Here is a 27,057-nt window from a genome sequence, read left to right on the forward strand (position 1 = left end):
TTAGAAGGAAACTCCCCACCACGGCCAGCTTTGCTGCTTACCCTGCTGTGCACGGCAAGTGGAAAGCTATGTATAACTTATTTTTATACCATGAATCATTAGAGACTGGCTTGGGATAGTAAATAGATGATACAATTAGGGAACGCTGTTTGCAATAAAAAATTCAATACATAGTAACTATGCATTCCTCTCCAATTTAGAAAATATAGAAAAGCATATACATATACTGATATCCAGCATGTACTATGTTCTAGGTATATCCATTTTTGCATGCAAATATTCAATTATTGTGTTGTATATGGGCAAAGACAGACAGACAGACACACACACATACACAGAGAATTAGCTGCTGTCTTTTAACAGAGAGATCACACCACATCTAGTGCTATAGTATCTGCTCTGTCCTCACAGTGGTAATGCACAGATCTAAGTCTAACATCTATTGCTCCATCCACTTGATGACCTATCTTAAACTTCCCTTTGTGTCTTATTTGTCTTCTACGCATCAGTTTTAAAGGTGACATCAACTGTTTGGTTTTTAGCCACACACAGTAACCACACATAATTAAACAAAGAGCTACATTACACCTTCTGGAGCCTCTGTGACAAGAATCCATGTGGACAAACACGTCATCTGCCAAAGCAAACATGTGTGTCCAGAGCACTCAAGATCTCCAAAGGCAACCTGAGAGCTGGCATATGCTACGGCTCCGACTGCTCAGAGAAAGACATTACATAAGCCTCGCAACTGTGTGAATTCCCAGTCATTTTCACAAGGAAGACCCATATGAGAAGTATATAGCTAAAATGTTAGACTCTCACTGAGCCTGTCTGGGATAAGGTCCAGGATGCATTAGCCGAGCTAAGAGAATTAATCAGAGAGATAATCCCAGCAGCTAGTTAACATGATCCATATGAAACAATGCCCAAGAATCCATTCCTGTCCCTAATCCACCCCTACCAGCCCTGAGCAGTGTGCGCCAAGGTTTTTGATGTGTTTGTACTTGAGCGTTAAGGGAGCTGTTTCTGGAAGCTGGGCAGCTACATGTCCACGTCCCTCCCTGGAGGCCTCTCCTTTGGAATCTGCAGGGCCATAGGGGGATTACATTCCTATTCAAGGGTAAGGGGACACTACAGCCTGGTGGTAATTATCATAATCACAGACAACAATCATTAGGTGTTTACTCTGTTCTAGGCCTCATGTCAAGAACTTTACATGCACTGGCTCATTTAAATGGTAATTACCCCAGGACAGCTAGTATTAGTGATCAGCTTTATAGATGGGAAAATGAAAGGATAGCAAGGAAGAGTAGTACCTTCCAGGTATCAGGACTTCTCGGGCTGACTGCAGGGCCTCACTTCACGGTCACGGTGCCAGCCCACCCTACAACCTGACAGAGAGCCCTGGGGTGGCCCGCGTGATGATAAAGCACCACCAGTTGTCAAGGGTCCCATCCCACTTAGCTACTGTTGGTCTCCCTTGAGTTCGTGGAGTGACCAGGACCTAGGGTCTCCTGCTTCTGACAGCCCTGGAGAAACGGACCATGCATATGTTGTTATTAACCTCCCTACCGTTTAACGTATGCCAATGTCTAAGAACCGTTGTTCCAAGAGGCTCATTTCTACATCTTTGTGTAAGTAATGAAAAAGTTGTGGACAAGATCACTCTTTGCTGTCAATCTGCAGCCTCTTGGAGGAAATCACAAAGGTGTCAGCTCTTGCTGCAGGCTGCAGGTTCTCTCCAGCGCCCTGGCTCTACTTTCCATAGCTGGCCTACCGAAGTACAGTTTGGTGTTGGTGCCATTCACTCTGATATACCAGTCCGGTTTCTGCTGGGAGGTGATCTACATGGAAGCCCGGGGGTTAAACAGCAATCTCCCTTGCTACCATCCGTCTGGTGGCACAGTTGAAACCCTTCCTTCCTTCCATCTGTTGAGAGGTGGTCATAATGGGAGCGCCTTGGCCCAGTAAGCCCAAACCATCAGCGAATGCACAGTGCTTTTAGCAGCACGGCGGCTGGGTCTGGAGGGGAGGCTGCCACCTGGCTATAAATTGTCAGTTTGCATATTAAAGAACTCATTCAGTATGGCTCAGCTGGCCCCATAGTATCCCTGGAAGCTGGGACAGACGGCTTTTGCTGCTTCTATATCTCAGCTTAGCAAGGTTTTTACTCCTATGGCTCAAAAACTGATGAAGGTCCTTCTGTAAAAATAAAATGGCATAGGGAGGAGAGGACTTCTGGGTGACAAACGTGCTCTCTGCTTAAAGTCTCACCTCAGGTTCACTGCCTATGATTGGCTGCTGAGTGTTACCTCATAGGCTTATCAGTTAGAGGTATGAGAAGGAATAAGGATGGGCTTAGCATGACGGCTGACACATTACTTGAGCTATCATTGTTACTGAATGAAGCTCAAATAGAGTTTGGTCTCGGGGGTTCTTTATTAAATATATCCATTCATTCTTCCATACTAGTTACAGCCTAATGCAATTTAACTTTCAGATCCATGAGAAGAACAGCAGATACTTGGTCTTCCAGATTAAGCTACAATAGTCCTCCCTAATCAAGTCATATCTCCTAGGATCTATCCCACAGATTGGAACTGGAAATCTGGGTCATGAGTGGTAGACCTTTGAGGGAGGGTGACTGGGTAAAAATTTCCTACTTTATTGTGGGTAACCCTGAGGGCCTCCTTGATTATAAATCTTATTTCCCCATCTGAAAAATAGCAACATTACCTCTGTCATATAATTTTAAGGTTAAAATGATGGCATTATACACAGGAATGCATGGGAAAAAAACTATTTTAATAAGTTACATATTTCTATACAGCAAGCATAGATAAAGAGAAGACGAAATTTTATGGGGGAACTGTCGTCTACGTTCAACATAGGGAAACTGTCTTTCCACAGCTCCACTACAACTTACAGCTCTGCTCAGGCAGTTTTGTATCACAGACCTCTTTCAAGTCTTTTCCCAGATTGGAACCCTCGTTTTCTTCAGTATCTTTCTCAAAATCTCCCCTTTCACAAGACACTCCTTGACCAGTTACAGACAACTCTGCTTGCTAGTCCCTCCCCTTGCCACTGTACCATCCAGTGGGTGTCTGAAGATCTGTGTATCTTGCTATAGTGGCTTCTAAATCTCATCACTCCCTTTGTTCTTTTCCACAGTTCTTGAGTGACAGCTATGTCCATGTGGTCCCTAGTCCTACTTCCACCACATCGTGTCTAAGCCTTCGGACTGACTGCTCTACCAAGGTCAGAGCAGGAGAAACTCCCTGGACCTTCATTCTGCAAAGAGGCTGCTGTCACCATAAATGCAGCCTCTGTTTAGATGTGGAAAATGGAAGCCAAAAGTCATATGTAGGGGCCTGGGTGCATTGGTCCACCCATGTAGGAGGAAAAATTTCCTCCTCCTGGAAAATGAAATGTATGTCTATGAGCTGCATCTAGCTCATGAGACACTTCCACCAGACACTTCCATGAGTCAGAAGTGAGGGTGCTAAGAACTATGAACTTTCAATGTGACTTTCAACTGTCCTCTCAAAAGAAGGCCAATGACAACACAGGGCCGTAAACACTGGCACAGATTTACCCCTAAGAGAAAGAAATGGGCCTCGACTTCTGTGGAGCAGTACCCTTGAAGAGGAGTGGAGGTCTACGGAAAATAACTGGAACCCCAGAAGGAGTTTCCTGAGCCTTCCTGCTAGGTATCTCATGGCAGACAGCATAGGGACCACCCAACACAGTGCTGTCACACTGCAGGCACTGCAGAGAAGAGACAGGAGCAAACGAGGCTCAACAGAGATCAGAAAGACAGACAGACAGAAGAGAAAATGAGCCTCCAAAAAGCAGGATTTGGTGAGTGTGAAGACAGAGGAGAAGTGTGCATGCCTGTGCATCCATGTTTACCACAGCCAAGCTTTCAAACAGCATGTGTTCCGTGGGAGACGGGACAGTTCAGGGTCAACAACAAATACCATTATTGTCAGAAAAGCAGTAAGGGTCCACTGCTAAGAGCTCAGCTCAATTCTAGCCAAGTGAATAAATTAAAAGAAAAGGTTGGAGTTGGTCAAAACAGAGAGCCAGGTGTGTGGACATTCCACAGGTGGCCCACAGGCAATTCTGAGATGGAATGTGGAAGAATGTTTTTAACTTCGTAGTTAGGAATTTATTTTATGCATAGTACAGAAAAATGTAATGAGCACAAAAATTTGTGTTTTCAGACTTTTGATATGCAAGAACTGGGGCTATGCAAAGAAGTGAGTTGCCTTAAGATCAACATAAAATACGTTAAATGAGCCATACTCACAAATAATGTGGTTGTGGCTGAAACAGTAAAAGGAGGTTGTATAAATGACTACAATTTGAGAGGAACCAAGTTAGGTATGTGAAAAGGTTTTATTTGAAGGATGCCAGTCTGTGGAAATATGCAATTTGCTTCCACAGATTGCTCATATACACAATACCTGTGTTTTTACTCCAAGGGTGCCTTGAGAAAGCTTCCTGTATTTGTCCATAGACTGAACAAGAAGAGGGCTGAAGTGTGTGAAAAGATTACAGTGCACTGTCACCTTCTGGTGACAGCAACATCCCATTTCCTGGCCCAATCCCCCTTGCACCACCCAGCCCCTAGCCCTGTTAGGGTGCTTCCCACACCAGCCTGGGCACTATTCCAATTTTGCAGAAGAAAGTAGATGCTCAAAATGCACTTACTCTGATCATAAAATGCATATAGTCTTATATTTACATACACTGTTCAAACAAATGCACACAAAAACGTAGGCACACACACACACAGACAAATTTTTTTTTTTATTGAAATGTCTCTTGTAGAAGCTAGACCATCTGCTAAAATTCAAGCAGGTAGAGACTGCAGTCCTGTTTCCTGTCACGGGGAGGAAGCTGTATTGCTTCATCGTCTGCATCCAGGACACAGCAGCCTGTTCTGCTGCTTAGACAGGTCTGCTTTCACAGGTCCTTAACTGTGAAAAATGCTAATCTTGGGCCAAGATCTAATTGATTTTCTTCTCATCTCCCTCTTCTCCCCTGAATGCTGTAAAGTGTGCTTCAGGATGAGGTCCAAGGCGGCTGCTGCTCTAGGCTGACCACAAGCCCAGCACTATCCAAAGCCTGGGCAAATGACCGAAACAGTCAGCCCTGTCCCCGTCTGCACTGTACACTGTTTAGCAGGAAACCTTAGGTGACCGTGTGCTCCTGGAAATCTGAGAAGCACGTTACCCTGTAGCCTGATGCCTCATTCCCTCAGCAGATGGGGATGAGGTCAGCTCTGTTCCAAGTGTTCCCTGGTACACTCAGAGGAGCCCAAGTTCTGAGCGGACTATGGGGAGAACGACCCCCACCAGATGTTTAGGAAGAACACGAGCTACTGCTAGAAGGGAAGCCAATGCCAGGGCAGAGTCCAACATATCTGTGTCCTAGAAACTCTTCTAGGAATGAATATGAAGGAAACGACCTGAGTAGGGAAGAACCAATTTAAATATAAGGATGGTAAATATAAGGAAAGTTTTACATATGAAAGCAAAGTGTTTGCTGCAACCCAAATGGTGCTAACTCTCAAGGTGTGATCTTACTGTGAGAATTCAAAGCGTCTTTCAATGTAGCAAGGTTCTGAGGGCAGAAAAGGTTTGAGTTTATGGGTGTTATGGTAAAGAAGGTCTTTACTTTACAATATAAAAGGGCATCAAAGGGAAAGCAACACACAATGAAGATATGAATCCTTTCCTCCCTAAGGTAAAGTAGGTCCCTCTCCTTTCTGTGCCTTTGCTGGAGTTCACACAGATCTGTCTTTGTCGTCGTCATCATCATCACCCCAAGCATGTACTGAGAACACGCCAAGATGTCCCAGAACATTCGACACACTTTAATTTTCACGGCAGCCCTAAGCCGTGCAAAAGAGCTCAACTCCTACAAGACTGTTGTTACAGATACTCAAGTGTAGCTCTACATTTTAGAGCCAGTCCCTGACCATAAAAAGATCCTGGAAAACTACTGTCCCTAACATCAAGAATAGCAGGTGGCGGTCCTGAAATGTTAAGATATCAAAAGTCATCCACGGTCTTCCGTGAAGGCAGAATTTCCACTGGGGCAAGTCAGAGCTTTTTGATAGGACACTGTTCGACTTCTCTTTATATGCATTTCTCCACGAAACTAGTTGCAAACACTGAACTGATTTTCTCACTCAAGTTTGATTCGTTACAGATAAGGTCTCATTTTCATATCCCTAGACCATGAAGGCACCATGTAAATGTCCGCTGCATGTTGGAACCAGTCTTGGCGTCTGTGTATAGCAGCTTTATACCAGATGCTGTAATGCATAATTTTGTCAATCCTCAAGTCTTTCCTCTGGGGTGAGCACTATTGTGCCTGCTTTACAGATAAGCAAACTGAGGATGAAAGAGGTAAGAATTTGGTCATGCGGTGAAGATGGTATAAGAACCAATACTGGGTGACCTCCAGTAGGTCGTGAGGCCTTTATTCCTATAACATATAAGCAGATTGACAGATGAATTGTTTATTTTTTGTGTTGAGACAGGCTCGTGCTATGTAGCTTTGGCTAGCTTGAACTTGCTATGCAGACTGGGCTAGCCTCAGACTTGCAGGAATTCCTCCCCCCCCCCCCCCCCGTTGCATCTGCCCTCTGCCTCCTGACTGCCAGGACACAAAAGTTGAAATATGACTGCATACTTTAGGGCCTTGATCACTGAAAGAACTCAGAAGTCCTGAGATGAAAAGGTTTGGAACATTTATGGTGAGCGTTCTCTTCTACTTGGAATACAGAGAAATTACTCTCTAATTCAGGAACTAATTCCAAATATTTTAAAGTGTCAACACAGAAAAGAGTTTAAAAGTAAGCAGAAGGCTCTGTTTCCCTACAGGCACAGCCTAGTCGAACACATGACTCCCTCCAATAATAGTTCCAAACTGAGTCAGGGAAAGGAACTGCTTTTATGAGACCTGCCAACAAAGGAGGGACCTTGGGTGATGCCAGAGCCCAGATCTTGCTGTGCAGCAGAGAGAGGAGGCTCAGCTTCTTGGCCAGAGACCTGTGCCTTTCTTTCTCAGCGGTGGAATCAGGCAAGACACAACAAGACACAGAGTCTTCTGGATACCAAAGGCCAGAAGCATACAACAAGGATGTCCACAGCAAGCCATGGAGGCAGTAGGGATGTCTCCACATACCACCCTGCCCTGGGCCGCAGAGACTCACGTTTTTCTGTAGAAGGAATAGCATGGAAGAGCGTCAGGGGTCTCTCGCTACAGGATGGGGGCTTGGAGTCACTGCTTTTCTTCCTGGAGAGGTGTAGCTGGGCGTTGGTGAGGGGCACATCAGGCACAGTGTTGAATATCTGCATAGCAGGATGACAAAAAGGTTATACATTTCTATTAGCTAGGAAGAAAGCACAGGCCTGAATCATGACCAGGAGCTTGGTGGTGAGTTAGAATCAGAAAGTAAAGATGAGAAAGGCCGCCAGCATCGGAGGCCTCCACTGAGAAACTTCTAGGAACCGGTACTGAGAACTTTCTCCAAGAACTGAGCAAGAGTTCGTTTCCCCTTTCAGTCCCTTCCACCATGGTCTTTACGGATCTCCTCTGAGCTAAGCAAGGGGAATGGAAAACAACAGAGACCATCTAAACCCCTGTCCGCTAACAGGGAAGGGTTTTATTGTCTTTATCCAGAGCCAATTAATCCAAATGCCCTTCCTTCCTTCATCTGCTCTCCTCCCCAGTTATTTACAACTGCTTCACGATTTTATCTCAGACCATAAAAGAAATTTAAATAATGTTCGCAAACTGACACAGAACAGGAAGCATTGTCCTCCTCCCCCACCATCCTCAGTGGAAACCGCCTTCCTCCTTCAGTGGCTTTGTGTTATCTGTGAAGGTGTGCTTTACCTTATATCAAAGAACAGAGGTGGCTGACCCTGATAACACAGGCACACACGCACACATGCACGCACGTACACATGCATGCATGTATGTATATACAAATTTAGAAAATGTAGAAAAGTCTAAAAGAAAACCTCACAGTTCTATTATTTACAGATTATAACTGTTAGGAGTTAGGTTTTGTGACTTTAAAAGAATTTTAAAAATGATGTAATTATTATTGAAGAATGTGTGTAGTCGTTACTTTTCTAACTGCTGTGACAAATTCCAGGCAAGAAGCAACTTAAAGGAGTTTGGCTTGTGATATAGAGGTGTAGTCTATCATAGTGTGGGTGTGAGGGAAAGTCTATCGTATTGTAGGTGTGAGGGAAGAGTCTATCACAGTGTGGGTGTGAGGGAAAGTCTGTTATAGTGTGGGTGTGAGGGAAGAGTCTATCCTAGTGTGGGCTTGAGGGAAAGTCTATCATAGTGTGGGTGTGAGGGAAGGACGCAGCCTATTATAGTCTGGAAGTCATATTGATGGGAGTGTGCTTTGGAGATTTGCATTGGTATGAATCTTGCTCTAATCTGTGAGTCTACCCCTAAATAAATAACACTTTATTTTTTTTTTATTTTTTTTTTAGTAAATTTTATTAAATTATAAAAGTTTCCATTTCCACCCCCCCTCCCAACACCCTCCCACTCCCCCTACTCCCCCTCCTCCTCCCTCTTCGTCCCCCAGGGCAGTCAGGGTTTCCTGCCCTGTGGGAAGTTCCAGTTCCTTCCCCCTCCCTCCAGGTCCAGGAAGGTGAGTGTCCAAACAGACTGGATCCCCAAAATCCATTATATGTAGAGGAAACAGGTCCCAGTGTCATAGTCAATGGCTTTTCAGAAAGACTTCGGGTCAGCCACAGTCAGAGAATCCGGCCAAATTCGGAGAGTCTGGTTAGATCACGTCCTCTTTCAGTCCCAGTCCAACTGGCCTTGGTAAACTCTCATCAGATCCGTTCCCTTGTATCAGTGGGTGATAGCATCCCTCGCAGTACTGATTTCGTTTTTCATGTTCTTCCTCCTTCTGCTCCTCATTTGGACCTCGGGGGGCTCAGTCCGGTGCTGCAATGTGGGTCTCCGACTGTATCGCCGTCCTTCGTCAGATGCAGGATCACTCGGAAGGCCCTCTGGATCTAAATAACACTTTATTATACTCAAAAAGGCAGGGAGTGCTGCAGGGAATCCTTCAGCCAGTAGCCTTTAAGCTACCCGCCCACTTGGGCGTGGCCTCCTACAAAGGAGTGGCTCACAGCCTTGGCAGCAGGAGCACAAGGCAGCTTGCTCAGATCTCAATGGCTCAGAAATCCGAGAGACTGGAGGAAACGGGCTTGGCTATTAATCCCAAAGTCTACCCCCAGTGACTAGTTCTCCCAGCTCTGCCCCACCTCCCAAAAGTTCCATGGACTCCTCAAATAAGAGTTTCAAATGCAAACCCACAGAGAATACTGCACACTCAAATCACAGCAAGGTAAAAAAGTGAGACAAAAACCTTACCAATTCCTACATGCCTTACTACAGAATGTCCTTATCTCTATAGCCAGCACTTACATGGTGTTTACTGCGGACGTTGCTGCCACTTACTATAGCTCCTGGGGTGCTGGCCGCAGCACCCTATGTTTTACAAGCAGTTCACTCAGTGCTCAGCAACTCTGCATAGCTGCTAATGTCCTGGCATTTTATAAAAAAACCAAAGCATACGGAAATGTAGCTGTCACATGGATAGATATAATTATGGAAGATAGCAAGGTAACACAGGGCCCTTTGTTGCTAGACTCCTCTGTGAATGTGTATGATAATAACACCCATTTGAACAATCTGCAGCTTATTTGAACACCCACTTTACAGAGGCACCCTGAGTGTGACAGTGAACGAAACAAACGTGTCCCCGATGGACAGAGGACTTCCATTCCAGTAGCTGTGATTTACTAAGTGTTTGCCACCCCAGCCCTGGAGCTGAGAGCTTTGTGCGATTCTAATGCTAACCACATTTTCCACAGCTGAGGGTATATTCCTCACATAGTTTTACATCCTGCTTATCTCATATAATATAATATGGTGCTAGTCTCTCTGTCACAGAAAAATCTTCAAAGATGATTCATAAGGATTTCATAACCTTCTCAACTTTACTGAGAGACTAAGATGGACTATTTTGGTGTCCTCCCTCACACTGAGACATCAATCTCCTGGATGCCTTCTTTCCAGCAGTCACAAGACACAAGAGAACGACATCCCTTAACTTATGGCTCAGGGTATCCCATAATTATTCTTCGTATGGCTCTCATCTTTGTGTGTGTGTTTTAAAGCGACTCCCTAAAGCTGATATGTAGAAAGCCAAGTCACAAGAATTATGAAAGCTTCAGCTGGAACAGCTGCTCTCCTTGGGTTGGCAAGTCCGTGGTCCTGATGATGCCAGCCAGCCGGTTGAGCCAGTCTCACTCCCAAACACAGCTGTCGGGAGGAAGGTAGCATTATTCCACGTTCCCTAGTAGATTCAAACTTGAAACAAGATAAACCGAGTGGCTGGATAGAGCTGAGATCAACCGAGACAGGGGGTGGGAGATGGAGACCTGAAGGAAAAGAAAAAGAAATCTTCATCTCCAGGGCAGCCAGAAGCCCTGACGATAGGCTGACTGATGCTATTCGCTTCTGCAATCTCTTGGAGCCTTTGTAGTGGAAGAAAATGGAAAGACTGTGGCTAGCACTTGGTATAGGTGGGTCTTCTTTCTATGTGTTGCTTTCATTGGTTAATTAATAAAGAAACCGCTTTGCCTGATAGGTCAGAACATAGGTGGGTGGAGTAGACAGAACAAAATGCTGGGAAGAAGGCAATGAGGCAGATGCCATGGAATCAGCCACCAGGTCAGACATGCTGAATCTTTCCCGGTAATTGTGGTTCTACACAGATTATTAGAAATGGGCTAATCAAGATGTGAGAATTAACCAATAAGAGGCTAGAACTAACAGGCCAGGCAATGTTTAAAAGAATACAGCTTCTGTGTAATTATTTCTGGTGTAAACTAGCCGGGGAGCCAGGATCCCGGCGGGGATGCAGCCCACCGCTCCTATCATTACAAGCACTGAGCCCAAGTATGCACCCTCTAAGAAGCTTCCTTCCCCTTGACTTTGTTCCCCCAACCACACCGAGCCTTGGCCACTCTGAGGTGACATCTCATTAAGCAGTATCATTGACAGTTAAAAATGGCTCCTAGACATGTGTGCTTATGCCTGCTGAGCTCTGAGCCGGGCATCTCACATGACTCCTCCCTAAACTGCAGGTTCACTCAGCATAGGGCACAACATGACCATTCACAAGAGCATCTCCTACCCTGCCCCTGACCCCCGTGAGGCCACATGGACCAGAAGTGAAGCCCTGGGGTTGCAGCAGCCAGCCATTCAGTCAGTTCATCCTCTCCAGCCAAACTTCTTTTAGAAACCAGTCTCAGTCTCATGAGAATAGAGAATTCTTTAACAAGTACTGGTGTCTCTTAGCATCCTTCTGCCTCTGGCCCAGAATGCAGTACCTTTAGCAATCCCTTGATGAGAGCATTGAGAAATGAATCCATAGTTAAGGACAGGCCAGGTCCTAGTACCTTCCCAACTTTGCCTCTGGCCTCCAGATATTGTCTTTCTTCCTAAGGAAGAGGGATCATCTGCTGTCCACTACAGTGCAAGGGGAAAGACAGCAAATGTGCATTTGAACTTCAGCTGACACAACACCGAGACGTCTATTCTTTCTAGAACTGTAGTAGATATCAAGTTAGACACAGAGATGTATGAAAAACCGCCCCGCAAACACAGCAGGAAGTAACATGGGAGCACATGAAGGAGGATCTCTCCCTCCTCATCCATTGTTTTCTCTAAAAGTTAAGAGAACAGACTGGGACAGCTTTATAAGGGAACTGTCACCATGGGTAGGCACAACAGCCCAAAGGCCAGTTCTCTGGGTCTGATTAGGAGGCAGGCACAGGCTTCTGGAGAACTCTGTCAGGCTGTTCTTGGGATCAAATGCAATACTTTGTGCACAAGAGCACACTGCAAAACATCAAGTGCCAGATTACAGGCCCACACATCCTGGCTGCAAGAGCTTTTCTAAACGTGAGGGCACCTTTGTAAGGGAAGCCACCTTGATGCAGACATTCAATAGGAAGTCGGGGTTGCCATGGTGCTACATGACCAATCTACATACTCAGGAGGTTCAGGCAGGAGGATGATTGCAAGTTCCAGTCAAGGCTGGGCTACACAGTGAGTTCAAGGCCTAGGACACAGAGCAGGAATGTGGGAATAACTACCGACATGACTGTTGCTCATGTAACTTGGAAATTCCTACACAGGCAAGCGGATTTTCCAGCCACCTCTGACCGTGCCAAGCCTTGTCTGTGCTCAGAATTTAAGCTGGAATTCTGATGCATCTGAATTACACAGCTCTGTTGGTTACTCCAGTTCTATTGCACAAACAAAGTTTTCTTTGGGTTGTGAAGACTGTCGCACAAAGGACCCTGTAATCTACAAGCATTAACTCATATAATCTACAAGCTCTACCATGCGGTGGGAACAATGTACTCATTTCACAGAGACTTTCCAAATTAACACAAAGAGGCGAGTTTTCTTTTGTGCCCCAAGTGTCCTGTTCAGGCGGCCTCACTTAACGAACTAATTCCAACTTAATCAGGAATGCCTTACACATAAAAGCCCGGAAGACTGTGACCCTGCTGGGAGTCAGTGGAGAATAAGATTATAAAATAAAAATACAACTGCAGGGAACCTTTCCAAGTATCCCCAATTCCGAGTTCCCTGTTAGTGGAATTAACACAGCCATAAACACCAGGCTGCTTCTCCTCAAGCCAGGCAGCAGAGTGTCAGCGCTGGTCTCTGAGGTTGGCTTGTCTCGGGTAAGCACTAAGTCTTGACGGACACTCATACACCACCGCCAATCCATGATAGTTACCTTACTGCCATATCATCATATCAAATATAAAAGTAATTTGAAGGATGAGATGGGGGGAAAGCGAACAAGCTCTGAAGCTAGACAGCCCTGAGTTCAAATCCTGGCTTTTCCACCTACTAGCTGGATTATCTCCGGCAAGGTCTTTAGCTCCTCTGAGCCTGTTTCCTTTATAAATGTGATCACACTACACCTCAGATAAAGGACACAAAATGTGTAACATTACACTGGTAAAAGCACAGGCAGGAATCGCGGTAGTATAAATGACAACTAAAATTCACTGCTTCTCATGCAGTTATAGCTATATGAATTAAAGGCACAAATTATTTCCTTCACAACTCTATAAGGGAAACGCAGTGATTGTCATCTTGTAGATGAAGAATTGACACTAAAATTAACTGATGTGTTCAAGGTCACACAGCTGGCTAGACAAGGACCTAGATAGCCTGCCTGACTGAGGAGGCTTAGCTAACTGGGTCTTGTGTGTTATTGAGAAACAAATGTCAAAACATAAAGATCACAAGTTTTGTGGACCAACAGATCAGATTTCAGGCATTTTTTAGGTCTTGAGCAAATCATGTAAGCTTCCGATCGCCAAACATCCCCTTCACAACAAGGCCCAGGACCTTGATGAGGGCTAAGGCACTTAGTGGTTTGGCCTTTGCTGAGAAAAAGACACTGCTGTATTCAGTAGAAAAAGGAGACACATCGAATTTAAGAAGGAAATAAGTGGATAATGAAAAGGAATTATTTGCAGTCAAGACACGATAATTCAATTTGTAAGTATAAATTTAATTACATTCTTTGCAAAATATTAGCATTAACTACCTGAAGCAATGTTAGTATCTGATGTTCTCTATTGCCCTGTGGTACCTACAGAGTTTAGGGAGTCGGGCTCCTTTCTGACCCATCTTGATGGTGTGGAGCCCTGACACTTGTTCCGGAATTTGTTCTTAACACAACATGTTAAAATGTATGTTCTTAGCACATACATCTTTACACCTTTTCTAATCCCAGCTGTCCCATGACCCGCAATTTAAAAGGATTAGGAGTCTCTCTATAAAGTGTGCCCAGTACTCTTTATTATGCGCCGTGATGTTTATAGGAGGAAAATGAGGTCATGAGGAAGAGCTTCTGAGTCTACAGCTGCAAAGGAACTGGGAGGACAATAAATCACACCCAATGCAAACAGCAGGTTAGTTAAGGACTGAGACTGAGGATGGTTCTTGAGACACAAATCCCTCCGGGTCTTAGGTCACAGGGATCCAGCTGAGGGAGGGAAGGCCTCAGTCATTCTGCTCACTGGATCTGTGAGGCACCCTGCATAGGGCAACCTTGTGAGTCAGGCAGGCCACCTCAGGGCTTGTCATTAACAGCAAAGAAGCCAAATCCTGAGGCGGCAGCTACAGAGAGGTTTTGTTTTTAAAGGACAGTTGGAAATCCCAGACTCTGTTGCTATCAGAGTTTTAGCAGAGATCAACAATTTAGAAAGTAATTTGGGGACTTTTACTTAAAACCTCTCAAAAGGAACCAATTATCTTTAGTAACTAAAAACACACATAAGGGAACATGCGGCAGGGGCATGGCTGTGATTTTCCCTATCTCCAGAAAGAGCTTATTTCCCGCTGCCTCTGCTGATAGAGAGGAACTATATACAAAGCCACAGCAAATTACAGTCCCATTGGAGGGGTATTAAAGGAGCTTCCCAATACAAAGGATTACTAGCTTACCTAAAGTTAAATAGGGTAATTATGCACTCAGATTGATAAACTTACTACATTAAGAAACAGCATGCTACAGAGCCCTTGGGAGAAGGGAAATGTTCTAAGAGAGAGCAGAGGCGCTGCATCCCACTGCCCAAGTCCAGCTGTCTTGCTTCCTCAGGGAACAGAAAGATGGCTTCAGTGAATCCAGGCACACGTTATCATTATTCGTGTAAATTTTGAGTATCAACAAATGTGAAATACTAAGAAAATAAAAGCAAATGGCAAACACCTGCCAGTTGCAGATTAATCAACTGCATATTAATTAATATAAATTTTGTGTGCAAAGTCAAACAGTAGTACAACTAATTGGGTGCCTTCAATATTTTTTTGCAAAGGCAAATGAAAGCAAGATTTGAGTACCAAATGGACTCGAATCTCACTAACTGCATGGAGGATGACTCATTTCATTGGAAATACAGGCTGCACAGAGCTAGAGTTCTTATAACTCTGGAATTCAGTAAGGTCACCAAAATGGTTGCTAGTTTATCTCTTTGGCACATGAGATTAAGAGTTAACAGTTGTTGACAAGGATACATTTCTGAGAGATAGAAGTTTAAAGATCTATTCTCTTATCTCCCCTAAAGCCCACTGATGGGCTGCAAGGTAACTCTCACAACTTACAGACACTAATAGGTTTGGAGGGTGAAGATGACACAGCATACCACTCGCAGGCGTGAGTACACAGAGAAGTCCTGCCTTTCCTCCAGAAACCTTCACCAGAGCTGCAGCCAAAAGGAATGTCATACACTGTCACAGAGCCTAAGGCATGAGCCCTGCTAGTATGTGCTGGACAGTTAGAGTGTAACGAACACAACAAGTCTGAAGCTTCAGGCTTAACCAAAGGCATAAGAAGGCAGTGTTTTCTTAAGAAGGTTGTTTGTCCTTGACATCAAAATGCTGACAAATTAACCTTTCACAAAGTAATTATCAGAAAAACTTTAGAAGAAATGGTAAAATTTTGGGAACTCTTGGGTATTTTAGATAATAGAAATAATATTTTGTATTTTCATTTCTAAATATAAATGACTTTTATTTCCACTATAATCCTAAGTATTTGTCTACTTGATAGTTTAAGCCTTAAGGTGATTAAACTGTGAGTTGGGGGGGGTAGAATTCTACTCATACAGAGTTGGAAATTTTAAAAGAAATAACCATTACTTTAAAGTAAGCATGGTAGAGAGCCAAAATCCTTACTCTGTGAGCTTTCAACTCAAACACTTTCATTTCTGCTCTTCTTTAATGGCCACATAATACAGGTGGAGTCCCAGATATTTAATCCTTGGTGGAATGACAATATTTTTTGGCATTTGAGGAAACCATCTACTGATTTCTATACTGGCTACAGCAGTGGACATGTCTATCAGTAGTGTATAAGGGTGTTTTCCCCCCACATCCCTGACAGAATTTCTTGCTACTTGTTTTCTTGATGATAGTCATTCTGACTTGGTGACATACACCCTCAAACCAGTCTTAATTCTGCTGATGGATAAAGATGTTAAATTTTCTTTTGAATATTTATTGCCCATATAGGTTTCCTAGGAAAACTAAGTGTGATGGTGGCTACAAAACTCGTTAGTAGAATATCTATCTTGTGAATAAGCTGAAAGTGAAAATGAGATAGTTTTTAACAAGATTATATTTCTGGAATATGTTTATTAAAATATTTGGAATATGTATAGACTATATTAGCTCATTTTACATTACAAGAGTGAAGTATCTAAGACCAGGTAACTTTTGAAGAAAAGAAACTTCATCTGGTTCACAGTTCTGGAGGTACAGAACCAAGAAACCACATCTGATTACAGCCTTACTGCAAGTTGAGGTACAGGACTGTAAAATATGAGGGTGAAGGTATGTGAAATAGATAGAGAGGGACAGAGGTGTGGACGAGAGAGAGAGAAAGACAGAGAGAGAGACAGAGAGACAGAGAGAGACAGACTATCTGCCTTTCTGTCTTCTGATCTCTCTCTTACAAAGTCATCAATATTTAATCATGGGACTCAATCTGAATGCCAACATCGAAGAGGTCAGAACAGTGACACTTTCTTTAGGGTTGTGGCCACTGGAGGCTTCGGATGAGCTAGTGAATAGTGTCATACTCATGTGAATACAGGCAATGAGTGACTGGATTCAATGGGAATTTAAAGGGGGACGCATGAAGGTATTAGGGGATAAACACGAGGAGTCCAGTGAGAGCTGGAGAGGAAAAACATTGCATATCCTTGTATATTTTTAAGAGAAAATATATTTAAAAAATTATGGATCCACTTCAGTGCCTTCAAAGCAAAGACCACAGGTATATAAGCACATATGGATGCATGTGCATGAACACATGGATGCAGATATGTATAAAAACATGTACTATCTATATAATCAAAATTCAGACTACAGAAAAAAAATACTTGCCACACAAATGGAAAAGTTCAACATACCAAACTGAAACAAACCCATAAATTTCTAAGATAATCAAACAAAAAGTAAAAGGGTTTTTCTAAAATGCAGCTCATAATAGCACCCCTTCTCTGGATTGTTGAAGAGAAAATAGTAACAGAGTGTTCAGCACAGAATAAGAGCTCAATGAGTTCCTGCCCATCCCCACACCTCTATAGCCACCATGATGGCCACTGTTGTCACCTCTACCAGTATTCACACATTTATCACCACCATGACCATGACAGTCAGCAACCTCATCATCAGCATGGTTCAAACCTAATCAGTTCTGAAGGTCAGTTCCAACGCACCCCTACCGGCACAGCTAACCAGCACAGCTAAACAACTCAGTTTGTTACCGCTACCCCCACCTGCACAGCTAAACAACTCAATTCGTTACTGCAAGGGCCCCATTATGTGTTACCTTTTCATGATTCTCTATTAAGATCTCAATGACAATGTTCTGAAACTTGATGTCCATGATGGCTGCCACCGTTTCTTCTTGAGGCCGCAGCAAGGTGGGTCCAAACACCACGCCAAGGTTTGCCACAGTCATCAAATTCTGCTTGTGGTTGTTAGCAACACTGGAAATGGGAAGAAAGAACAAGTAAGAGAAGCCATGCACAGAGATGAGTGACCTCCTCGGGTATTTTCGGCCTTCCTACCTGCATCTATAGCAAGCAGGACCCAGGACATCCTTGGATGCCATGAGTTAAAGAGCAGCTTTTCTCTTGTATCTTCAACTGGAGTGTTCACAGACCTGCATTTAGCATTCACTTAAGGATATGGTTTCCATTTTTCTGCAGACAGCCAATCAACCAACCACCTAGTCAATGCCATCAGCCAGATGATGACTCTGCATACCCAAGTCACTGCTCTCTTAAGTCTAGGTAACCGTCCCACCCTCTTGGCTACAACTTCTTCACCTGTCTGCTGCTTCAACCACTGAGGATTTTCCCCTCTGCATTGTGTCCAGTGCAGGTCAAGAAGCTTCTGGTTTTAATTCGTTTGCACACAAGAGCACAAAATAGACACGGTTTATCAAAAGGAAAAAGAGCTGGTATTTAAGCCATGTCAGGGAATTCGGTACTCTCAACACCAAGTATTAAAAGCCCATTTGATCAAACATGTGGCTCACACTAAGTGAAACACGTGGCATCGTCAGAAATAAAAAGCACACTACTGTATATCCAAATGTTTATACTGCACTAATACTCAGATTTTAAAGGAGACATGAGATCAGCAGTGGTTAGATCAGAATAATCTGTTAAGTACACATGCATACTTTTAGGCAAAAAAAAAACTATTCAAAATACGTATATCTGAACCCCATGTCCAAACTATAAAGCTCAATGGTTCATAGGCAGTCCCTTGAATAAAAACTTAGGAGTGACTTACTGACAATAAACAAGCACACACCATTCAGCACTGTTAGAAAATACTAGAAGTGTCCTTAGTCACCCACCTGCTAGAAGAAGGAAGCTATTCACTACTAACTTGAACCTAGAGAGAAATCTGGGTACAGAGTTTCCATGAACTGGCCTCCCCAGCATTTAGTGCTATTTACACTTAGTGTCTTTCATACAATCCCATCGATGGCGACTCTTCCACTTGTAGACTTCCATTATATAGGAGAAGAGCGTCACCTGCCTTAAATGTCTGTTTTTAAAGTGAGTATTTACTGAAACCCCACTTCAACCAATTTTATCATCTAATATATGCTTTTCTTCAAGGTTCTGAGACTGAGACATCAAGTTAACTTCCTTCTCTGAAAGACGTCAGGTGTGTTCAGGGCTATGGGGCTGTGACTGTGGCTAAGTGCAGTGAGCAAGAGGGTTTGCTTCTTGTCCGGAGGCAACTCTCACAGCAGAGAGTGTTGCTACAGAAGTCTGGCCTGCTTCTGGCCCATACAAGGATATTTTATAAACACTTTGTTAGCTCTGCCTTAGTGCCCTGGGCTTCCTTGTGTCTTTCTCTTTCTGCCCAGAACTACAACACACTGTCCACGGGAAAGAGTTAATGGGGACGTGGTAGAGGAGAAAGCCTTTGGCCAGGGCTGGGACCACCAGCTAAGCTCGCACACTCTCGGGCTCAGACTGCTTCTCCATCATCACTTTCCCCATCAGGTCATGAACGAGAGAGGAATTCAGGGATGACACTTCTCCCAAAAGAGTTATGTTACTAGACTTATTCCTGTTTGCATAAAAGTTCCTTGGGAAAATGAAATCAACAAGCTATTCATGGCTGAAAACACTTTTGAGTTGCAAACCAATATAAAAACATAAGTTGGGATCATCATCTTTTGCTACTGCCAGACCTTCCTGCTCTCTCCCTGACTATAGAAAAAGCCTCCTTGCCAGCCCCCAGCTCCCACCTGTGTCCAGCTTTCCCTGATTGCCACCATTAGTTGAGGTGTGGGAGCCTACTCTGATGTCCCTCATCTGCTGAAGAGGACATTCTCACATCTCTGCTGGTCCTGGAGAGAGCACAATGTCACAGTTCTGAAGTGTTAGTAATTTTTCTCATGTTTAATTGTTCTGACAATGAAACTTGATGGTTGGTCCCTGTTATTTTTCTTGGCTTTCTGGAGTCGAGAGTGCAGTACAAGGCCTTGGATGCACTAGGCAAGTGCTCTTTTGGGCTATACCTGAAGTTGGATACTCACGTAAGAAGCACACCTTCCTCCCAACTCATTTCTAAGTTTCTGCTACCTCACGGCTGTGGGTCACTTGACAACCCACATGACAACTTACTTCATCGAACATGGGTCCCTCCTCTTTTTGAAAAGGAGCCATAGGGGTGGATAGCACATCCACTTCATGGTGTGTGGTGTGGGTTGGATGGATCATGCACGGGAGGTATAGTGATGGGGATGATTTACTCCCTACTCCCCCCACACCCCTCTTCTGTTCCCAGATTTCTCCTCTTGTTCCTGTTATTTCTGTCTTTCACAAACTTTCTCTGTAAGGCTCAGCTCACATGGTACCCTTGCTTTCTGCATCTGCATTGGTTTCTTCCTGGTCCTCCATCCCAGACTCCAGCAGACAAGTTGGCCTGCCTCTGAGGTCCTCACTCAGTGTTTATGTTTCCACCATTATAATGAACACAGAGACTGAGGTATTGAATTTGACAAAGCCAGTGACAAGTAGAATGAAACCCAAAACATGATGGGAACTTCTTGGTACATGTAAAACTCATATTTTCAGCCCAGCTGAAATTTTTCTAATTATTATCAACAATATGGGAGTAATTATACCTGAACTATCCCAGCCTCCCTTTTCAAAATCTCAAGCTGTGTTCTACTTCTTAGATTTAATTAATGACTAATAATTACTCTGATTTGCAGGCCCTGAGGCCCAAAGGTATTCGGAAAAAAACAGTACAGTAATTCTGGGTTGGCAACTCTGAATATAAATAGGCTTGGGGCTACGCAACAAATTCATTTCCCATTTAATGATCCATTTTATTCTGAAACTTAAAACACATTGATCCAAGTCTTGAGAAACTTTTCAGCGACAAGCTTGCACCTTCTCATTGCCAGCATTATATCTGGGCACTGTGGAAACAAATTGATCTGTCACCTGATGATTTTGGCTCATAACTTGTTCATTACTCCAGAGTGAATTATTAATGACTTGAGATCTCTGTGCATTCCAGAGAGAAAGGCCTAGACCTAAGTCTCTGCTGGCAGCGGCCATGGGTTAGAGCTTGATGGATTTACAGATGTGTGGGAAGCAGGCCGGCAGGGTGCTGGGAAGCTGGTCCGGCAGAAGCCATGGGACTCCTTCATTAGTGAGATCCAGAAAGCACTGAGCCTGCCTTCTGTTCTGTTAATTGTACTGTCTGGGCTCTTCCTCAAACAGCTTGGAATGCCATGTTGTGTCTTGTCTTAAAATCCACACACATGCTTCTACAGTGTTGAACTCTGCATGGGCACATGACTTTCAGAACCCTGAGTCCATATGAGCTACTCTGCTGTGGTGCCTGCCGCCACTGCAAGTACAGCTGCCTTTCTGGAGGCGTGACTCAGGGATGCAGAGGAAGAGACCTGCCTGTGCTGGGAAGAAGACTGGCTCCTTCTGCGACCCTGCAGTGGGGCTGCAGACACCAAGAGTCAGTGCACCTCCTAAGGCATATGCCACAGGGAAGTTGCTGGGAATCTCTATCCATGCTCTATGCAACTGGATGATAATTAGCAAGTGAAGAACATATTTCAGTGAAAAACGGGCATGGTAGAGGGACTCTTGTCATCTTTATTTCAAGGGAAAGTAGCTAGACAGTCTATATCTGATACCCTTTGGGGGAAAGAATCATTTCCAGAAGAAGACTGGGATTATAATATGGAGAGCATCACAAGGGGCTAAACAGCAACCAAACCCTTTAGGGCCTATTAAGAAAGGGCCTCATACTGCATAGGGGTCACATCTGTTTTCCTTGAGTTGGAATAAAAATCAGGGCTTTGTTAAGTTCTGAATTCTTTCTAACCACAGACTTCCATGAGGGCCTCCAAGTACCTGTAAGCCTACAGCAGGGTTTGCAACCTGGTTATGGTTGAGGGCTGGAGTGCTGTATTGAGGAAAGAAAGTCAAAGTTGAACCCAGTTCTACCGGACAGGATGTGTGTGGTGTCAGGCTAGCGGGATCAACACAGATCCCATGGCTGTAGTAAGGCTGTAGTAATAGCATACGATCACTGCTCCGCCCTCCCTGCTTCAGTTTCTAGTGTCAACTAATATGATAACTCAGACTTACAGGGTGATGGAAACTTTGCAAAAAGTCCTAGAACCTTTTATTTAAATATTGGCTTATTTCTAATAACTCTAGAATAGTAATTTGAAATAAAATAAGAACTGTATTTTCCTATGCAATATTTCACTGGTCCTATACACATACAAAACATGCATAGATGAACAGCACACATACATATCAGAAGCAGAAGTTTTAGAATAGAAGTGGGATATATCTGATATTTTCTATTTTTTTTAAATCTATTAAATAGATTTTGCAACCCACTTTTGCACCAAGAACTACAATTTGAAAAACATCACCATCAGAACATTGTGTACAAATATGACCCAATTTCTACATACAGGAAATAAGGCTAAGGGAGACAGTCACCCAGCAGTTAGAGTCAGAGAAAGAGCCAGCTGGGAGAAAGGCAAGTCATGTGGCCTCCTCATATAGGAAACAGGAGCAAAGATACCTACCTTACAACATTGATAAACCATGGTTAATAGTCAGTCTCCTGGCATGGTATATCAGCCTAATCAGTGACAGTTGCTACTATATGGTGCTACGGTGGGTCACAGCAGGTACCAGTCTAAAGCCATACTAAGCAATACCTAGTAGCTGCTTAGGTCTGGGACAAGGAGAAGTACTTACACTGTGTTAAGCACAACAACAAACGAAAAATACTGCAACAAATTTGAACCAACGCTTGTTTCCCTTCACTTCTTCGTCAGCATCTCTGGCACCACAGGCTGAGAGACTCAGCCAATGCAAACCCAGGAAGCTCATTCTGTTTCATGATATCAACAGCTTCATGCCCCAACCTACTGAGCAAGCTCTGCCCTAAGCAGCCAAAACTCATCGCCCTGAAAAGTCAATTCTGAATGGCACATCTCTACTGTAGCCACAGCAAGCCTGTTCCTTTAAACCACATGTCTCCGTTTGTCCCTCGGGAGCATTTCTACACTGACTGTTCCTTTTCACAAGGGTTACAAGACTAAAAGCTGGATGGTGCCCTTGAAGTGCCACCTACAGGGGATGCAGACAGGTACCAGGCAGGCCTAGGGCTAACACTCCTGAAAGTGCGAGAGTGGGTGGGAGATCATGCAACAGTAAACATCACCTTAGTCACTAACACCTTTTTGGGGAGGCCCCAAGGCTGGGCCGAGGATTCACTAGAAAGGAAGCTGTTATTTTGTGGTTAACCAGCTAAGTGTGAAGTTTCCAGGCTGTTAATTCGGTTGCTTTCACCAATCCCTAAGTGTGTGGTTGCTTAGATACCACTTGGATTTTCTGAGGTGGGACCAGGATGAAGGGTGCTGGGGGACCCTGATAAGAAAGTCCACCAGAGTCATAAATACAGCTTTTCTGTACTGTCCTCAAAAGAAAGAGTCACATGGTCATCTCTGTATGGTCCCTGAGGTCACATTCATTCCTGGGAATGGTTATCTAGCAAATGGCCAGACTTCCAGTTTTGAATAATTAATGGAGCATTATTTCTGAAGGGCACCTTTTATAGTCTCATTTACCCTTCCTGAGAACACTTGCAGGCAGGCACTCTCCTTGTCACTATTATACAGCTGGGGAAACCGAGGCACTGAGAAGTGAAGAAGCCCACCTGTGCTCATACAGCCAGGATGGAACTAAGTCAGCAGAGTCTGCCATCTCACCCATAACTCTTGGTTGTTCCCATATAAACAATGGCAAGAGGTACTCTTCTTCCCCAGATACTCCATAAAAATGAACACATGGGAGTCACAGAGCCACCCAGGGAGAAACACCAGATACAATGGAAGGATAAAAGGAGAAAGGTTGGTCCTTCATCCATGGCTGGTACAGGGAGAAAGGGGATGAATATGTTTCTTTGAAAGTTTGAAAGCAGTACTGGATTACACAGCTTCTTCCCACTTCCTGCCATGAAATATGGCTGCCCACTTGGCAAAATGATTAACTGACCCTTGAATATGACAGAAGAGTATTTATAGCTGGCTGGCACAGTCAGAGAGCTGCTTTCTAATGGTGTAAGAATGAAGCTGTCAGATGGATAAATTAAAGAAGGAAGGGGGCTGGCAAAATGGTTTCTATTGCCCCAGAAAGATAAAATGACAGATATGGGGTGGGAACAGAAGCTATGCTGCTCTCCTCCGAGACGTTTCAAGGCTCTATGAGTAACGAGCAACTTGTCCCTGCATGGAATGAATCACCATATTCCAGATGGGCACAGATGACTGCTGAGGTGTTCATATTGGTCAGGATGACTTAGGTCAACTTTGAAGCCCACTTTTAATACCACTTGACTATAGTCTTGGAATTGTTAATATGGTAAAATTGATGTTGCACACACACACACACAGAATAATAATATAAGCTGATGATTAAAAGGGAAGAGAAAAAGATTTTAAAGAAACCTTTGTTAACTCCTATGAATTAATAACTTCTCCAGATCCCTTTCCACCATATTTCCCTTTGTCCTTCAACCTCTGGGCTTTGTATCTTCCTGATTCTGATCCTGGATGTGATGGAAGTCCTACAGACTCTTTCCCTGGTTCTCCCCTAGAAAGATCTCCCTTCCTCAGAGTAGGTCCATCTGGTCCTGCACTAAATGTCCAGCTCCCCGGTTATTCTTTATCAGCATTCACTGGAGGGATTTGGATATATTTCTCCCATTTACCAAAGGTCCACGAGTACAGGGATGGCAGGAGCCTCCCTCCTACCACCCAGGCCCTAGCATAACTTGCTGAGGATAAAGAAAGAAATAACATGTGTATTCTACCAGGGTCTTGAACCTTTCGTCATGCCAGAGGCAGTGAAGAGGCAGTCAGAGCAGCTCCCCTAACAGTCATGGTTCATAAAAAACAGGCAGCACTGCTGTTCACACTACTCAGCAAGGTACGAGGCCATAAAATATTTACAGGGTATAATAATCATTATTGTATGAATTACCCAATGTGCATTATATAATACATCACAATGCCCAAATTATTATGCTGGTCTCCTTCCAAAACATTTGTCATAGCTTCTAGGATAGAGTATCCTATGTTAATTTTTTCATTTTGTCAGTTTCTTAAATACCTTTCTATTCTGCCTGTCTTTAATTATTACCATGAATGCCATCAATAACTAATAGCAGTATTGGCCAAATATTTTCTGGGAAGCAAGTATTAAATACTTAATCATTTATCTCATTTGATCTTTCAAATTATCCCAGGAATTATGATCCAATATTATTCAACATGAGAACGTTAAAACTATGACAAATTCGGAAATCTGCACAAATTACATACTGAGCAAATGGAAGACATAGAATTCGAGGCCAGGAAATCTGCAGTCTGATTGCAGAGCTACTGATCCTCCAGCTCCAGTGGAGATGGTGGTGTGCATGTGTGATAAAGACCTCACTGGCTTCTCTCCCTTTGCACACAGCCTGTGTTGAAGGGGATCACATGACAGAGGAAAACTGGATTGTGCAGTCCTGTCTGGAACTTGTTAAAAGTCATCAATTAGTTCATCTATAGCCAATAACAGTGTAGAACATCCCTGAGTTTCTCCATTGGGAATACACTAATCTGAGCCATGGGAACTACTGACTCCTGTGGAATGGGCTCAGTTCATTCAGGATAAGAACTGAAACTTTTGTTGTCAATTTTAAGTCAGACACAGCCTTTAGAGTCCCCAAATTTGTTAGCCCGGGTATTACTCATTTCTCTTATTCCTTTCTTGTAGAAAGAAAGTACATTATTTAGGTCTAAGGATCTGTATCTAAGAGGTTAAGAGAATCACCTTTCTCAAGTAATTCAGCCAAAGTAGCTACATTGTTAGGGCCCAGTCTGCAGGCCTAATGGGACTTACAGCATTTAGGTAGTAGAAGCACACAGAGGAGCTGACCCAGGGACACCTTCTCTCTGGAAAACTATTTAACGATCCCAAGTCACTAATAATTGATTCTAAGGCTTAATGTAATTAACTAGTGCAAAAAGAAATCACTTTATAGCTTATAAAAAGCATTCACATTCATTATCACACTATTAAAAAATTAGTTCTCAGACTTAGAGAGAACGGCTAGAAGGGAAATGAAGGAGGAACACTAGCTGCATGTGTGAAAATGACTGCACCGAGGACTGCAGTGCAATTCCTGTTGGTGTGACACTTTTTTCAGTGATGGGGCTCACTGCCTTTAAACCACCACTGTCCAACCCGGCAGGCCGAAGACTGAGGTGCACCCTGATCCAGCAGAGAAGTTGTAGGACCTTACCTATTCTTCCATTATCAAATAACTTCCAATGTCTTCTATGTGCCAGGGACTGCTTAAAGCACTGGGGATACTGCAATGAACAAACCAGACCTCTCCTCCTTGCCCCTGGTTCTTCACCTTAGCAAAATTTTCATTTTGATGGTAAAGCAGATAATACTGAAATTATATAGTCCTATGATGTCCCAGAACATTCTGGGAGAGGGGACAGAAAATACTGGGAACATATTGCATCTTTAAAGGATGATCTGGAAGACCGGCCAGAAGGAGGAATATAGTAACAAGATGGAGGAAGTAAAGAAGCTGGCCTTGTGGCCCTGGGAAGTCACATGCCAAGGAAACAGTATGTATGAATACATTAGAGTCGAAAGGTGTACAGCAGGCTGGCAACACAAAATGAAAGCCGCCGGGAGCAGAATGAGCAGAGGGGAAAGTAGCAAAAGTCAGACAGACAATGGACCAGGAGGCAGCAAATCCTGGAGGGCTTTGCAGGCCACTGTGAGGGCTTTGTTCATTACTGAGTGAGATGAAAAGCAATTAGAAAATTCTCATCAGAGGGGAAACCCAATATCAGCAGTGCCTCTCTTCAGTCTCAGAGAGGCCTCAGCTACTACAACTTCAATGCTCAAATTCCATGGGTCTCTTGTCTTCCAGAGAGAGACAGAGATAGATGGAGGAGCCTTTACAAATGGCCATCCAATCAAGTAGAGAATAATGATATACAAACAAACCACAATACAGTACTGTTTGTATTGTATCTGAGCAGTTAAATGAGCCAAGTCCTGTGCCTGCTAAAGTGGCAAATCTCTGCATTTGCTGTCATTTGTCCCAGTCATTGTGTGGAAGGGCTTCATTGCAAGGAGTTCTCTGGAGGAAAGAACTGACATAAACTGGCAGTCTAGTGGAACAGAGAGTAGAGATATGGGGGGAACGGCACCTCCAAGTACTGGTCACCAGAAACAGGACCAATATTGAAACATTTCAAAGAAACACACGTAGAAT

General features: G+C 43.7%; 1 protein-coding gene across 6 annotated transcripts in view; it reads right to left on the bottom strand.

Moving 5' to 3' along the window:
• Arhgap26 (Rho GTPase activating protein 26) overlaps nucleotides 1–27,057 on the bottom strand; it is a 398,943-nt gene that overhangs the window by 81,433 nt on the left and 290,453 nt on the right. For all 6 annotated transcript variants that reach the window (XM_085699929.2, XM_085699931.2, XM_085699930.2 and 3 more), the window contains exons 18-19: nucleotides 17,504–17,663; nucleotides 7,232–7,370 (exon numbers count right to left, since the gene is read on the bottom strand). In XM_085699929.2, the coding sequence (XP_085556055.1) occupies nucleotides 7,232–7,370; nucleotides 17,504–17,663 (299 nt within the window). The remainder of the gene's footprint in view (nucleotides 1–7,231; nucleotides 7,371–17,503; nucleotides 17,664–27,057) is intronic.

Source organism: Myodes glareolus, chromosome 13, assembly GCF_982192425.1.
Source record: "Myodes glareolus chromosome 13, mMyoGla1.1, whole genome shotgun sequence".
NCBI lineage: Eukaryota > Metazoa > Chordata > Mammalia > Rodentia > Cricetidae > Myodes > Myodes glareolus.